The 17097-nt window shown below is 52.1% G+C and overlaps 1 protein-coding gene across 2 annotated transcripts in view; it reads right to left on the reverse strand.

Moving 5' to 3' along the window:
* Window positions 1-17097, reverse strand: part of SLC12A8 (solute carrier family 12 member 8) — a 114525-nt gene that overhangs the window by 33970 nt on the left and 63458 nt on the right. For both annotated transcript variants that reach the window (XM_075609903.1, XM_075609902.1), the window contains exons 7-9: window positions 10226-10313; window positions 9915-10002; window positions 8676-8822 (exon numbers count right to left, since the gene is read on the reverse strand). In XM_075609903.1, the coding sequence (XP_075466018.1) occupies window positions 8676-8822; window positions 9915-10002; window positions 10226-10313 (323 nt within the window). The remainder of the gene's footprint in view (window positions 1-8675; window positions 8823-9914; window positions 10003-10225; window positions 10314-17097) is intronic.

The raw sequence follows: 17097 nt of genomic DNA on the forward strand, positions 1-17097 counted from the left end.
GTTATACACCTGTTCCCTGTGTTTGATCGATGCGGTTGTACACCTGTTCCCTGTGTTTGAGCGATGCGGTTATACACCTGTTCCCAGTGTCTGATTAAAGCAGTTGTATTCCTGTTCCCTGTGTCTGAGCGATGCGGTTGTATACCTGTTCCCTGTGTCTGAGCGATGCGGTTGTATACCTGTTCCCTGTGTCTAATTAAAGCGGTTATACACCTGTTCCCTGTGTCTGAATGAAGCGGTTATACACCTGTTCCCCGTGTCTGATTTATGCGGTTGTACACCTGTTCCCTGTGTCTGATCGATGCGGTTATACACCTGTTCCCTGTGTCTGAGCGATGCGGTTATACACCTATTCCCTGTGTCTGAGCGACGCGGTTGTACACCTGTTCCCTGTGTCTGAGCGATGCGGTTGTACACCTGTTCCGTGTCTGATTGATGCGGTTGTACACCTGTTCCCTGTATCTGAGCGATGCGGTAATACACCTGTTCCCTGTATCTGAGCGATGCGGTTGTACTCCTGTTCCCTGTATCTGAGCGATGCGGTAATACACCTGTTCCCTGTATCTGAGCGATGCGGTAATACACCTGTTCCCTGTATCTGAGCGATGCGATTGTATTCCTGTTCCCTGTGTCTGATCGATGCGGTTGTACACTTGTTCCCTGTGTCTGAGCGATGCGGTTGTACACCTGTTCCCTGTGTCTGTGCGATGCGGTTGTACACCTGTTCCCTGTGTCTGAGCGATGCGGTTGTACACTTGTTCCCTGTGTCTGAGCGATGCGGTTGTACACCTGTTCCCTGTGTCTGAGCGATGCGGTTGTACACCTGTTCCCTGTGTCTGAGCGATGCGGTTGTACACCTGTTCCCTGTGTCTGTGCGATGCGGTTGTACACTTGTTCCCTGTGTCTGAGCGATGCGGTTGTACACCTGTTCCTTGTGTCTGAGCGATGCGGTTATACACCTGTTCCCTGTGTCTGAGCGATGCGGTTATACACCTGTTCCCTGTGTCTGAGCGATGCGGTTATACACCTGTTCCCTGTGTCTGAGCGATGCGGTTATACACCTATTCCCTGTGTCTGAGCGACGCGGTTGTACACCTGTTCCCTGTGTCTGAGCGATGCGGTTGTACACCTGTTCCGTGTCTGATTGATGCGGTTGTACACCTGTTCCCTGTATCTGAGCGATGCGGTAATACACCTGTTCCCTGTATCTGAGCGATGCGGTTGTACTCCTGTTCCCTGTATCTGAGCGATGCGGTAATACACCTGTTCCCTGTATCTGAGCGATGCGGTAATACACCTGTTCCCTGTATCTGAGCGATGCGATTGTATTCCTGTTCCCTGTGTCTGATCGATGCGGTTATACATCTGTTCCCTGTGTCTGAGCGATGCGGTTATACACCTGTTCCCTGTGTCTGAGCGATGCGGTTATACACCTGTTCCCTGTGTCTGAGCGATGCGGTTATACACCTGTTCCCTGTGTCTGAGCGATGCGGTTATACACCTGTTCCCTGTGTCTAATCGATGCAGTTATACACCTGTTCCCTGTGTCTGAGCGATGCTGTTGTATACCTGTTCCCTGTGTCTGATCGATGCGGTTGTATTCCTGTTCCCTGTGTCTGATCGATGCGGTTGTACACCTGTTCCCTGTGTCTGAGCGATGCGGTTGTACACCTGTTCCCTGTGTCTGATTGATGCGGTTATACACCTGTTCCCTGTGTCTGAGCGATGCGGTTGTACACCTGTTCCCTGTGTCTGATTGATGCGGTTGTACACCTGTTCCCTGTGTCTGAGCGATGCGGTTGTACACCTGTTACTTTTGTCTGATTGATGCGGTTGTACACTTGTTCCGTGTCTGAGCGATGCGGTTGTACACCTGTTCACTGTGTCTGATTGATGCGTTTGTACACCTGTTCCCTGTGTCTGATCGATGCGCTTGTATTCCTGTTCCCTGTGTCTGAGCGATGCGGTTGTATACCTGTTCCCTGTGTCTGAGCGATTCGGTTGTACATCTGTTCCCTGTGTCTGATTTATGCGGTTGTACACCTGTTCCCTGTGTCTGAGCGATGCGGTTGTACACCTGTTCCCTGTGTCTGAGCGATGCGGTTGTACACCTGTTCCCTGTGTCTGAGCGATGCGGTTATACACCTGTTCCCTGTGTCTGATTGATGCGGTTGTACACCTGTTCCCTGTGTCTGAGCGATGCGGTTATACACCTGTTCCCTGTGTCTGAGCGATGCGGTTATACACCAGTTCCCTGTGTCTGAGCGATGCGGTTGTACACCTGTTCCCTGTGTCTGAGCGATGCGGTTATACACCTGTTCCCTGTGTCTGATTGATGCGGTTGTACACCTGTTCCCTGTGTCTGAGCGATGCGGTTATACACCTGTTCCCTGTGTCTGAGCGACGCGGTTATACACCAGTTCCCTGTGTCTGAGCGAAGCGGTTGTACACCTGTTCCCTGTGTCTGATTGATGCGGTTATACACCTGTTCCCTGTGTCTGATTGATGTGGTTGTACACCTGTTCCCTGTGTCTGAGCGATGCGGTTATACACCTGTTCCCTGTGTCTGATCGATGCGGTTATACACCTGTTCCGTGTCTGATTGATGCGGTTATACACCTGTTCCGAGTCTGATTGATGCGGTTATACACCTGCTCCTTGTGTCTGATCGATGCGGTTATACACCTGCTCCTTGTGTCTGATCGATGCGGTTATACACCTGCTCCTTGTGTCTGATTGATGCGGTTATACACCTGTTCCGTGTCTGATTGATGCGGTTATACACCTGTTCCCTGTGTCTGAGCGATGCGGTTATACACCTGTTCCTTGTGTCTGAGCGATGCGGTTATACACCTGTTCCGTGTCTGATTGATGCGGTTATACACCTGTTCCCTGTCTGATTGATGCGGTTATACACCTGCTCCTTGTGTCTGATCGATGCGGTTATACACCTGTTCCCTGTGTCTGAGCGATGCGGTTATACACCTGTTCCCTGTGTCTGATCGATGCGGTTATACACCTGTTCCCTGTGTCTGAGCGATGTGGTTATACACCTGTTCCCTGTGTCTGAGCGAAGCGGTTGTACACCTGTTCCCTGTGTCTGAGCGATGTGGTTATACACCTGTTCCCTGTGTCTGAGCGATGCGGTTATACACCTGTTCCCTGTGTCTGAGTGATGCGGTTGTACACCTGTTCCCTGTGTCTGATCGATGCGGTTGTACACCTGTTCCCTGTGTCTGAGCGATGCGGTTGTACACCTGTTCCCTGTGTCTGAGCGATGCGGTTGTACACCTGTTCCCTGTGTCTGAATGATGCGGTTGTACACCTGTTCCCTGTGTCTGAGCGATGCGGTTGTACACCTGTTCCCTGTGTCTGATTGATGCGGTTGTACACCTGTTCCCTGTGTCTGAGCGATGCGGTTGAACACCTGTTCCCTGTGTCTGATTGATGCGGTTATACACCTGTTCCCTGTGTCTGAGCGATGCGGTTATACACCTGTTCCCTGTGTCTGATCGATGCGGTTGTACACCTGGTCCCTGTGTCTGAGCGATGCGGTTGTACACCTGTTCCCTGTGTCTGATCGATGCGGTTATACACCTGTTCCCTGTGTCTGAGCGATGCGGTTATACACCTGTTCCCTGTGTCTGAGCGATGCGGTTATACACCTGTTCCCTGTGTCTGAGCGATGCGGTTGTACACCTGTTCCCTGTGTCTCAGCGATGCGGTTATACACCTGTTCCCTGTGTCTCAGCGATGCGGTTATACACCTGTTCCCTGTGTCTGAGCGATGCGGTTGTACACCTGTTCCCTGTGTCTGAGCGATGCGGTTATACACCTGTTCCCTGTGTCTGAGCGAAGCGGTTATACACCTGTTCCCTGTGTCTGAGCGATGCGGTTATACACCTGTTCCCTGTGTCTGAGCGAAGCGGTTATACACCTGTTCCCTGTGTCTGATTGATGCGGTTATACACCTGTTCCCTGTGTCTGATCGATGCGGTTGTACACCTGTTCCCTGTGTCTCAGCGATGCGGTTATACACCTGTTCCCTGTGTCTGAGCTATCCGGTTGTACACCTGTTCCCTGTGTCTGAGCGATGCGGTTGTACACCTGTTCCCTGTGTCTGAGCGATGCGGTTGTACACCTGTTCCCTGTGTCTGGGCGATGCGGTTTTACACCTGTTCTCTGTGTCTGAGCGATGCGGTTGTACACCTGTTCCCTGTGTCTGATCGATGCGGTTATACACCTGTTCCCTGTATCTGAGCGATGCGGTTGTACACCTGTTCCCTGTGTCTGATTGATGCGGTTATACACCTGTTTCCTGTGTCTGATTGATGCGGTTATACACCTGTTCCCTGTGTCTGATTGATGCGGTTATACACCTGTTCCCTGTGTCTGGGCGATGCGGTTTTACACCTGTTCCCTGTGTCTGATCGATGCGGTTGTACACCTGTTCCCTGTGTCTGGGCGATGCGGTTTTACACCTGTTCCCTGTGTCTGATCGATGCGGTTATACACCTGTTCCCTATGTCTGAGCGATGCGGTTGTACACCTGTTCCCTGTCTGATTGATGCGGTTGTACACCTGTTCCCTGTGTCTGAGCGATGCGGTTGTACACCTGTTCCCTGTGTCTGATTGATGCGGTTATACACCTGTTCCCTGTGTCTGATCGATGCGGTTGTACACCTGTTCCCTGTGTCTGAGCTATGCGGTTGTACACCTGTTCCCTGTGTCTCAGCGATGCGGTTATACACCTGTTCCCTGTGTCTCAGCGATGCGGTTATACACCTGTTCCCTGTGTCTGAGCGATGCGGTTGTACACCTGTTCCCTGTGTCTGAGCGATGCGGTTATACACCTGTTCCCTGTGTCTGAGCGAAGCGGTTATACACCTGTTCCCTGTGTCTGAGCGATGCGGTTATACACCTGTTCCCTGTGTCTGAGCGAAGCGGTTATACACCTGTTCCCTGTGTCTGATTGATGCGGTTATACACCTGTTCCCTGTGTCTGATCGATGCGGTTGTACACCTGTTCCCTGTGTCTCAGCGATGCGGTTATACACCTGTTCCCTGTGTCTGAGCTATCCGGTTGTACACCTGTTCCCTGTGTCTGAGCGATGCGGTTGTACACCTGTTCCCTGTGTCTGAGCGATGCGGTTGTACACCTGTTCCCTGTGTCTGGGCGATGCGGTTTTACACCTGTTCTCTGTGTCTGAGCGATGCGGTTGTACACCTGTTCCCTGTGTCTGATCGATGCGGTTATACACCTGTTCCCTGTATCTGAGCGATGCGGTTGTACACCTGTTCCCTGTGTCTGATTGATGCGGTTATACACCTGTTTCCTGTGTCTGATTGATGCGGTTATACACCTGTTCCCTGTGTCTGATTGATGCGGTTATACACCTGTTCCCTGTGTCTGGGCGATGCGGTTTTACACCTGTTCCCTGTGTCTGATCGATGCGGTTGTACACCTGTTCCCTGTGTCTGGGCGATGCGGTTTTACACCTGTTCCCTGTGTCTGATCGATGCGGTTATACACCTGTTCCCTATGTCTGAGCGATGCGGTTGTACACCTGTTCCCTGTCTGATTGATGCGGTTGTACACCTGTTCCCTGTGTCTGAGCGATGCGGTTGTACACCTGTTCCCTGTGTCTGATTGATGCGGTTATACACCTGTTCCCTGTGTCTGATCGATGCGGTTGTACACCTGTTCCCTGTGTCTGAGCTATGCGGTTGTACACCTGTTCCCTGTGTCTGAGCGATGCGGTTATTTGCCATGTTTTGATTAAAAGCGTACAGGGATACTGTCATTAGAGAGGGGTTAACTGGACTGAGGTCCAGTAATGTGTTTTTTTGCCTTGCTTCAGTATCCAAATGTTTATTCCCCTGTGTAAATGTATTGTGTTATCCTGGTGTTTGCACTCACACATACACTAGGGTTGATGCGGGAGGGAAGGGGTTAATGTTAATTTAGTGATTATAGCCCTTTGTTCCCTTTTCCCGCCTTTTCAGGCTCCATTTTGCAGCCTTCCATAGGCTGCCATTGAGCCTCCATGCTTTCTAATGGCAGAAGTAGCGGTTCTGGACCTGTTTTCCAGCGACGACCAGCAGGTGGCGTCCGAGAGGAGGAGCGGCGGTTTCCCATTGTAAGTCAATGGGCTCATTGACTTCAATGGAGATTCCTCAACGCCGGCCTCGAGGAACAGGTTGGCAGCCATCCAAACCGCAGACCGCAAAAGCGGATACAATGTCTTTTAAACGAGTTTAATCACTACGGTCAAGTTCAACGACAATTGGCGTGGGAATCTTGGGTTCTAGGGCCCCTGGGAATAAAGTTCTTTTTGTCCCTAGCTCCTAGGAACCCCCACACACGATCCACACCGGGTCCAGGAATGAGAGACCCCCGTAAGGGGTCGAGCGGAGAAGGAGGGTCGCGCCATTGACTTCAATGGCGGAGCGGAGGTCCCATTGAATCTAATGGCGGCGTGCACAATGCATTGTCTATGGCGGCGCCGGCCATTGATTCCAATGGGGAAAAGCCATGTGGCGTAAAAACGACTAAGTGTAAAATGATGAAAAATGTAAGTCCATATCTCCGGTTCTGGAATGACCAGGGGGATGGGATTTGGGTGGCATGTAGCCCAGGTTCCGGCTTTAATGCATGACCCTTCCCAGCCCCCTCCGACCAACCAGGCGGAGTGTGGACGAATGTAAAAATTTGTGTTTTTTCCATAGGCTTCAATGGCGACCTTTCCCCATTGAAAGCCTATGGCGGGAAATCCCATTGACGGCAACGGCGGAGCCCGCCATTCAACGCTATGGCGGCGGACCCCGTTGATTTCAATGGGGATTTAGTGAAAAGCAGAGTTTCATTTTTAAAGGGACGAATGCTGTATTTTAAAAAAAAATGTATTAAAGTGCATTTCTGTATCTCCGGTTCTGGAGGTCGCAGAGAGTTGTAATTTGGCCAATATGTAGGGTCACTATAGGCTTTAATAACTGGCAGATTTCGACCCACTGGACCCACCAGAACAGAACTTATTAATAAGTGAAAATATTAAAGTGTATATGGGATTTTGGATCTGCTCTGAAAATGCAGACCCCATCTGCTATGCTAATAGGGCAGGAAGGGCATCCTGAAAAACTTAGCATAGCCTTGTGATCAAAAGTGATCAAAAGTTAACTGCCCTGATTGTTTATACTAGGGGCAGGAACAAAGGAGCTGAGTGTTTTTAAGTGTGGTACTTCACACTTACAGGGGAAGCCAAAATCTACTTCAAAGAGATTTTTCTAGCCAACTCGGCACCTAGGGTTAAGAGTAAAGGGTTGAAATGGTATATAAGTCAGAGTAACCTTTACTCAATTGTCTTCATGCATGGTCTTCATGTTCTTCATGCATTGTCGTGATGTCCACATGTGAACCTGAATTATGGAAGAAATGGCCCATCCTGTATCCTGATGGCTTTCTTGTCCTAACCTTTAAGTAAGTGCTATATTTTGTCTGTTATTTGTGTAATCTGTTGTGTTCACCTTCAAGGAATAAATTATATGTTATCATATCTAAGCCTCGTCCAGTTCAACCCAGATATTTGGTGTTTATTATATCTTGTCATAAGTTACCCTGACAGATACTCTGTATCATTGTGTAGTGCCCATTTTCAGGGGTGCTACATGTTACCGTGTCCCATAACAATGTCCCTTCCCACTGTAAGCCGCTCAGTACAGAAGGAAGGCGCAGGTCGAGTTACAGCTCCAGCTTATCTACTTAGCACATTCTGATGTCATAATCGCGTGTAACCAGGAGTGTTTGTTTCACACTATTTATAACGAGGCAGCGCAACTGGCCTCGGACGCCAAGGCTGTAATCCTGATTAACAGAATTACATTATAGAACATAATGTACCAGCTTTTCATTAACCCTTTGCTTCCCGGGGCACCTGCAAAACAGGGCACTTCTGTTTCCCACAACATTCTTTTGGATAAATATATTTTTGGTTGGAGACCCTATCCCACCCAAAACCAACATGGCGCTAACGCATCATATGAAGCATCAATCAGCTCTATGTATTACCTGAAACTCACCATGACATAATATTTTAGGATTGGCCACTGTATCAGGGACTCATCACCCAGAACCCCCTGCTTCTCTCCTCCGCACAGTTTATTGGTTCCCTCTCCCTAAGTGACATCCTCAGACTGCACTTGAAGCTTGGTGTTCTCTCCCAGGACACAGGGATGGTTAGTGAGCCATTCTCACAGGAAGGGCCGCGAGGAAATGGAATGGGGGAAGTTTGAAAAGGTCAAATAAAACACTTGAGAGTAAAGAGGATGTCACTTTCCCATAAACCTCCGTGTGTTCTGTATGTGGCTACCTGTGTCCTGCAGCACTGCAGGGATATCCGCTCGTATTTTGGGGGATAAAGAACAAAAAACTATTTTGTGGGGGTTTTGTGAATCTTATTAAAATGAAAAAGAAAACAAAATAATATTTTTTTCTGGCTAGTTTTCTTTTCTAGATTGTATGAACTTTCTGAATGATTAGTACCCTTTAACCCTTTGCTACCAGAAGAATGATGTGTTCCAAGCCACGCTGAATACCGAAGGGTTAAGAAGCAATGCATTATTGGTAAATTCAACAGCCCACGGGTTGAGAGATGAATGGAGCAGGAAGAGACACTCACCCCGTGTCCCAGGAAGGAGAGCACCGGGATAACCTTTTCCTGGGCGATGCACTGCAGGATTCGGGGTGCCCCATACAGGCCCCCCATGCAGGAGGCCAGCGAAGAAATGTACAGTCCCAGCAGGAAGAGGAAGCCGATCAGGGACACCTGCGGAGAGAGGCGTGTGTAAGGGGAGGTCAACTCCAACCCTACCTCAAGGAGACTGCTGAGGTCTGCGAAGCGGTGAACAAGGTATATCGTTTTGCTGCGCAGAGTGCTAGCTCTTTGGAACAGGGATTCCCCTCTCACAGAAACCCTGTATGTTTATTATGTGCAGTGTCACAGAGGAGGAAGTGTGTCCTTACACACTCACAGAAAGTGACACTTCGCACAGTGTGACACAAGAAGTCATTGTCGTTGTGTTATTCGGGTCACAGAGAACACTCGGGCAAATACACACACAGTGCCACAATCAGAACAACAAACACTTTGTCTACATCTGCTCCAAATGTGAGAAGTGACTGAAACGCGAGTTAAACGCGGGTCTACCGCGTCAGCCTGGGAGAACTGCGCCGCGCAGAAAATAATTACACAACGAGACAGAGATTCCTCCGTGTCCGGAGCCCGGGAGATGACACACACGGACAGAAACAGGGACAATGAGGGGAGTACGGTGCTGCCCCGAGACGCACAAATACCTCGGAAAGGGGCAGAATTATCCAGCAATTTGTACAAACAGAAGAAATCATTCTTCCCTCATTATATAACATTTGTTACAGCGCTAATTCCCCCGGAGAATAAAGAGCAGAGAGAATAATCCTATTACAGACACAGAAGTTTCTGCATATTTTGCAGATTATAAGAAGCAGAAACACAGAAATGAAAGGCGCCACGAGACCCATTAAACCAAAGCCCAGCGGAAACGCAACGCATATAAAGCTGTATATTCACCCTTTGTATTATATGCCAGTGCCCGGAAAAGATATCTCCTTCTTACATTTTGCTTTTGATTTTATGTGGGTATATAAAATGGCCGCTGTTTTCCTTGAGAGAAGATAATCTTTTTGCTACTTCCTGAGCAAATGCTGGTGTTACATTTGCTTAACATGAAAGCCGTGGAGATGAACAAATATATTCTATGACCAATGCAGGACGCCGTTAAATGAAATATAAATAAATGAATGTTGCGTTCCTTTCACGCCCTCCTGGGTGACATCGTACTTGTGAGAGATTGCGGGAGTCCGCCCGCTCGGTATTTACCTTTTCTGCGATCATAAACTCGTAGCGCAGAGATTCCCGCGTACAAATCGCGCCCAGCAAGAAAACAAACACGATGTAAAGGAACCACCTGGAAAGAAGCAGAAACGTCGTGAGACGGGCAGCCTCGCCCCGCGGGGTGTCTGCCGGAGCCGCGAGCAGGTATCACACGGATCTGATGTGGGATATATCAGAGAGGCTGCAGTGCACTGAGATTCATTCTTCTCCTGGTTTCACAAAGAGACGAGCTGCTGGCGCCTCTGGCAGTGAGCAGGTTAAAGGATTACACGAGCTCGTACCCCGCAGTAACTTACGAGATGCCGATGGCGGCCAGAGACCCCACTGGGATATTGGTGGCGGGCTTCTGCAGGTCACCACTCATGTTAAACCCTGCCATCACGCCTGGAAATGGGACAGAGAAAGCGGGTGTTACAGGGTTACCAGCACCAGGGAGAGAGAGAAAGCGGCTGTTACAGGGATATCAGCGCCAGGGAGAGAGAGAAAGCGGGTGTTACAGGGATACCAGCGCCAGGGAGAGAGAGAAAGCGGGTGTTACAGGGTTACCAGCACCAGGGAGAGAGAGAAAGCGGCTGTTACAGGGATATCAGCGCCAGGGAGAGAGAGAAAGCGGGTGTTACAGGGATACCAGCGCCAGGGAGAGAGAGAGAAAGCGGGTGTTACAGGGATATCAGCGCCAGGGAGAGAGAGAAAGCGGGTGTTACAGGGTTACCAGCGCCAGGGAGAGAGAGAAAGCGGGTGTTACAGGGATATCAGCGCCAGGGAGAGAGAGAAAGCGGGTGTTACAGGGATATCAGCGCCAGGGAGAGAGAGAAAGCGGGTGTTACAGGGATATCAGCGCCAGGGAGAGAGAGAAAGCGGGTGTTACAGGGATATCAGCGCCAGGGAGAGAGAGAAAGCGGGTGTTACAGGGATATCAGCGCCAGGGAGAGAGAGAAAGCGGGTGTTACAGGGATATAAGCGCCAGGGAGAGAGAGAAAGCGGGTGTTACAGGGATATCAGCGCCAGGGAGAGAGAGAAAGCGGGTGTTACAGGGATATCAGCGCCAGGGAGAGAGAGAAAGCGGGTGTTACAGGGATATCAGCGCCAGGGAGAGAGAGAAAGCGGGTGTTACAGGGATATCAGCGCCAGGGAGAGAGAGAAAGCGGGTGTTACAGGGATATCAGCGCCAGGGAGAGAGAGAAAGCGGGTGTTACAGGGTTACCAGTGTCAGAGAGACAGAGAGCGGGTGTTACAGGGTTACCAGTGTCAGAGAGACAGAGAGCGGGCGTTACAGGGTTACCCGTGCCCGGGTGACAGAGAGAAAGCGGGTGTTACAGGGTTACGCGTGCCAGGGAGACAGAGAGAAAGCGGGTGTTACAGGGTTACCAGTGCCTGGGAGACAGAGAGAAAGCGGGTGTTACAGGGTTACCAGTGCCAGGTAGACAGAGAGAAAGCGGGTGTTACAGGGTTACCCGTGTCAGAGAGACAGAGAGAGGGTGTTACAGGGTTACCAGTGTCAGAGAGACAGAGAGAAAGCGGGTGTTACAGGGTTACCCGTGTCAGAGAGACAGAGAGAAAGCGGGTGTTACAGGGTTACCAGTGCCAGGGAGACAGAGAGAAAGCGGGTGTTACAGGGTTACCAGTGTCAGGGAGACAGAGAGAGGGTGTTACAGGGTTACCCGTGCCCAGGAGACAGAGAGAAAGCGGGTGTTACAGGGTTACCAGTGTCAGAGAGACAGAGAGCGGGTGTTACAGGGTTACTCATGCCAGGGTGACAGAGAGAAAGCGGGCGTTACAGGGTTACCAGTGTCAGGGTGACAGAAAGCGGGTGTTACAGGGTTACCCGTGCCCTGGAGACAGAGAGAAAGCGGGTGTTACAGGGTTACCCGTGCCCTGGAGACAGAGAGAAAGCGGGCGTTACAGGGTTACCCGTGTCAGAGAGACAGAGGGCGGGTGTTACAGGGTTACCCTTGCCAGGGAGAGAGAGAGAAAGCGGGTGTTACAGGGTTACCCTTGCCAGGGAGACAGAGAGAAAGCGGGTGTTACAGGGTTACCCGTGTCAGGGAATCAGAGAGAAAGCGGGTGTTACAGGGTTACCCGTGCCCGGGTGACAGAGAGAAAGCGGGTGTTACAGGGTTACCAGTGCCCGGGAGACAGAGAGAAAGCGGGTGTTACAGGGTTACCCGTGTCAGAGAGACAGAGAGCGGGTGTTACAGGGTTACCCGTGCCCGGGAGACAGAGAGCGGGTGTTACAGGGTTACCCGTGCCCGGGAGACAGAGAGCGGGTGTTACAGGGTTACCCGTGCCAGGGAGACAGAGAGAAAGCGGGTGTTACAGGGTTACCCGTGCCAGGGAGACAGAGAGAAAGCGGGTGTTACAGGGTTACCCGTGTCAGAGAGACAGAGAGCGGGTGTTACAGGGTTACCCGTGCCCGGGAGACAGAGAGCGGGTGTTACAGGGTTACCCGTGCCAGGGAGACAGAGAGAAAGCGGGTGTTACAGGGTTACCCGTGCCAGGGAGACAGAGAGAAAGCGGGTGTTACAGGGTTACCCGTGCCCGGGAGACAGAGAGAAAGCGGGTGTTACAGGGTTACCCGTGCCCAGGAGACAGAGAGAGAGCGGGTGTTACAGGGTTACCCGTGCCCAGGAGACAGAGAGAAAGCGGGTGTTACAGGGTTACCCATGCCCTGGAGACAGAGACAAAGCGGGTGTTACAGGGATATCAGCGCCAGGGAGAGAGAGAAAGCGGGTGTTACAGGGTTACCCGTGTCAGGGAGACAAAGAGAAAGCGGGTGTTACAGGGTTACCTGTGTCAGGGAGACAGAGAGAAAGCGGGTGTTACAGGGTTACCAGTGTCAGGGAGACAGAGAGAAAGTGGGTGTTACAGGGTTACCCGTGCCAGGGAGACAGAGAGAAAGCGGGTGTTACAGGGTTACCAGTGTCAGGGAGACAGAGAGAAAGCGGGTGTTACAGGGTTACCCGTGCCAGGGAGACAGAGAGAAAGCGGGTGTTACAGGGTTACCCGTGTCAGAGAGACAGAGAGCGGGTGTTACAGGGTTACCCGTGCCCGGGAGAGAGAGAAAGCGGGTGTTACAGGGTTACCAGTGTCAGGGAGACAGAGAGAAAGCGGGTGTTACAGGGTTACCAGTGTCAGGGAGACAGAGAGAAAGCGGGTGTTACAGGGTTACCCGTGTCAGAGAGACAGAGAGCGGGTGTTACAGGGATATCAGCGCCAGGGAGAGAGAGAAAGCGGGTGTTTCAGGGTTACCCGTGTCAGGGAGACAAAGAGAAAGCGGGTGTTACAGGGTTACCTGTGTCAGGGAGACAGAGAGAAAGCGGGTGTTACAGGGTTACCAGTGTCAGGGAGACAGAGAGAAAGTGGGTGTTACAGGGTTACCCGTGTCAGAGAGACAGAGAGCGGGTGTTACAGGGTTATCAGTGTCAGAGAGACAGAGAGAGAGCGGGTGTTACAGGGTTACCAGTGTCAGAGAGACAGAGAGCGGGTGTTACAGGGTTACCCGTGCCCGGGTGACAGAGAGAAAGCGGGTGTTACAGGGTTACCCGTGCCCGGGAGACAGAGAGAAAGCGGGTGTTACAGGGTTACCAGTGCCAGGTAGACAGAGAGAAAGCGGGTGTTACAGGGTTACCCGTGTCAGAGAGACAGAGAGAGAGCGGGTGTTACAGGGTTACCAGTGTCAGAGAGACAGAGAGCGGGCGTTACAGGGTTACCCGTGTCAGAGAGACAGAGAGCGGGTGTTACAGGGTTACCCGTGCCAGGGAGACAGAGAGAGAGCGGGTGTTACAGGGTTACCAGTGTCAGGGTGACAGAGAGCGGGTGTTACAGGGTTACCAGTGCCAAGGAGACAAAGAGAAAGCGGGTGTTACAGGGTTACCCGTGCCAGGGAGACAGAGAGAAAGCGGGTGTTACAGGGTTACCAGTGTCAGGGTCACAGAGAGCGGGTGTTACAGGGTTACCAGTGTCAGGGTGACAGAGAGCGGGTGTTACAAGGTTACCAGTGCCAAGGAGACAAAGAGAAAGCGGGTGTTACAGGGTTACTCATGCCAGGGTGACAGAGAGAAAGCGGGCGTTACAGGGTTACCAGTGTCAGGGTGACAGAAAGCGGGTGTTACAGGGTTACCCGTGCCAGGTAGACAGAGAGAAAGTGGGTGTTACACGGTTACCCGTGTCAGAGAGACAGAGAGCGGGTGTTACAGGGTTACCCGTGCCAGGGAGACAGAGAGAAAGCGGGTGTTACACGGTTACCCGTGTCAGAGAGACAGAGAGCGGGTGTTACAGGGTTACCAGTGTCAGGGAGACAGAAAGCGGGTGTTACAGGGTTACCCGTGTCAGGGAGACAGAGAGCGGGTGTTACAGGGTTACCAGTGTCAGAGTGACAGAAAGCGGGTGTTACAGGGTTATCCGTGCCAGGGAGACAGAGAGAAAGCGGGTGTTACAGGGTTACCAGTGTCAGGGTCACAGAGAGCGGGTGTTACAGGGTTACCAGTGTCAGGGTGACAGAGAGCGGGTGTTACAGGGTTACTCATGCCAGGGTGACAGAGAGAAAGCGGGTGTTACAGGGTTACCAGTGCCAAGGAGACAAAGAGAAAGCGGGTGTTACAGGGTTACCAGTGCCTGGGAGACAGAGAGAAAGCGGGTGTTACAGGGTTACCAGTGTCAGGGTCACAGAGAGCGGGTGTTACAGGGTTACCAGTGTCAGGGTGACAGAGAGAAAGCGGGTGTTACAGGGTTACCAGTGTCAGGGTCACAGAGAGCGGGTGTTACAGGGTTACCAGTGTCAGGGTGACAGAGAGCGGGTGTTACAGGGTTACTCATGCCAGGGTGACAGAGAGAAAGCGGGTGTTACAGGGTTACCAGTGCCAAGGAGACAAAGAGAAAGCGGGTGTTACAGGGTTACCAGTGCCTGGGAGACAGAGAGAAAGCGGGTGTTACAGGGTTACCAGTGCCAGGGTGACAGAGAGAAAGCGGGTGTTACAGGGTTACCAGTGTCAGGGTGACAGAAAGCGGGTGTTACAGGGTTACCCGTGTCAGAGAGACAGAGAGCGGGTGTTACAGGGTTACCCGTGTCAGAGAGACAGAGAGCGGGTGTTACAGGGTTTCCAGTGCCAGGGAGACAGAGAGAAAGCGGGTGTTACAGGGTTACCCGTGTCAGAGAGACAGAGAGCGGGTGTTACAGAGTTACCCGTGTCAGAGAGATAGAGAGCGGGTGTTACAGGGTTACCAGTGCCAAGGAGACAAAGAGAAAGCGGGTGTTACAGGGTTACCCGTGTCAGAGAGACAGAGAGCGGGTGTTACAGAGTTACCCGTGTCAGAGAGATAGAGAGCGGGTGTTACAGGGTTACCCGTGCCCGGGTGACAGAGAGAGAGCGGGTGTTACAGGGTTACCAGTGCCAGGTAGACAGAGAGAAAGCGGGTGTTACAGGGTACCCGTGTCAGGGTGACAGAGAGCGGGTGTTACAGGGTTACCCGTGTCAGGGTGACAGAGAGCGGGTGTTACAGGGTTACCCGTGCCAGAGAGACAGAGAGCGGGTGTTACAGGGTTACCCGTGTCAGGGTGACAGAGAGCGGGTGTTACAGAGTTACCCGTGTCAGGGAGACAGAGAGCGGGTGTTACAGGGTTACCCGTGTCAGGGTGACAGAGAGCGGGTGTTACAGGGTTACCCGTGTCAGGGTGACAGAGAGCGGGTGTTACAGGGTTACCCGTGCCCAGGAGACAGAGAGCGGGTGTTACAGGGTTACCAGTGCCAGGGAGACAAAGAGAAAGCGGGTGTTACAGGGTTACCCGTGTCAGGGAGACAGAGAGCGGGTGTTACAGGGTTACCCGTGCCAGGTAGACAGAGAGAAAGTGGGTGTTACACGGTTACCCGTGTCAGAGAGACAGAGAGCGGGTGTTACAGGGTTACCCGTGCCAGGGAGACAGAGAGAAAGCGGGTGTTACACGGTTACCCGTGTCAGAGAGACAGAGAGCGGGTGTTACAGGGTTACCAGTTTCAGAGAGACAGAGAGCGGGTGTTACAGGGTTACCAGTGTCAGGGAGACAGAGAGCGGGTGTTACAGGGTTACCAGTGTCAGGGAGACAGAGAGCGGGTGTTACAGGGTTACCAGTGTCAGGGTCACAGAGAGCGGGTGTTACAGGGTTACCAGTGTCAGGGTGACAGAGAGCGGGTGTTACAGGGTTACTCATGCCAGGGTGACAGAGAGAAAGCGGGTGTTACAGGGTTACCAGTGCCTGGGAGACAGAGAGAAAGCGGGTGTTACAGGGTTACCAGTGCCAGGGTGACAGAGAGAAAGCGGGTGTTACAGGGTTACCAGTGTCAGGGTGACAGAAAGCGGGTGTTACAGGGTTACCCGTGTCAGAGAGACAGAGAGCGGGTGTTACAGGGTTACCCGTGTCAGAGAGACAGAGAGCGGGTGTTACAGGGTTACCAGTGCCAGGGAGACAGAGAGAAAGCGGGTGTTACAGGGTTACCCGTGTCAGAGAGACAGAGAGCGGGTGTTACAGAGTTACCCGTGTCAGAGAGATAGAGAGCGGGTGTTACAGGGTTACTCATGCCAAGGAGACAAAGAGAAAGCGGGTGTTACAGGGTTACCAGTGCCTGGGAGACAGAGAGAAAGCGGGTGTTACAGGGTTACCAGTGCCAGGGTGACAGAGAGAAAGCGGGTGTTACAGGGTTACCAGTGTCAGGGTGACAGAAAGCGGGTGTTACAGGGTTACCTGTGTCAGAGAGACAGAGAGCGGGTGTTACAGGGTTACCCGTGTCAGAGAGACAGAGAGCGGGTGTTACAGGGTTACCAGTGCCAGGGAGACAGAGAGAAAGCGGGTGTTACAGGGTTACCCGTGTCAGAGAGACAGAGAGCGGGTGTTACAGAGTTACCCGTGTCAGAGAGATAGAGAGCGGGTGTTACAGGGTTACCCGTGCCCGGGTGACAGAGAGAGAGCGGGTGTTACAGGGTTACCCGTGCCCAGGAGACAGAGAGCGGGTGTTACAGGGTTACCCGTGCCAGGGAGACAGAGAGCGGGTGTTACAGGGTTACCCGTGCCCGGGTGACAGAGAGAAAGCGGGCGTTACAGGGTTACCAGTGTCAGGGTGACAGAAAGCGGGTGTTACAGGGTTACCCGTGCCAGGGAGACAGAGAGAGAGCGGGTGTTACAGGGTTACCCGTGGCA

This window comes from Ascaphus truei, chromosome 7, assembly GCF_040206685.1.
Source record: "Ascaphus truei isolate aAscTru1 chromosome 7, aAscTru1.hap1, whole genome shotgun sequence".
NCBI lineage: Eukaryota > Metazoa > Chordata > Amphibia > Anura > Ascaphidae > Ascaphus > Ascaphus truei.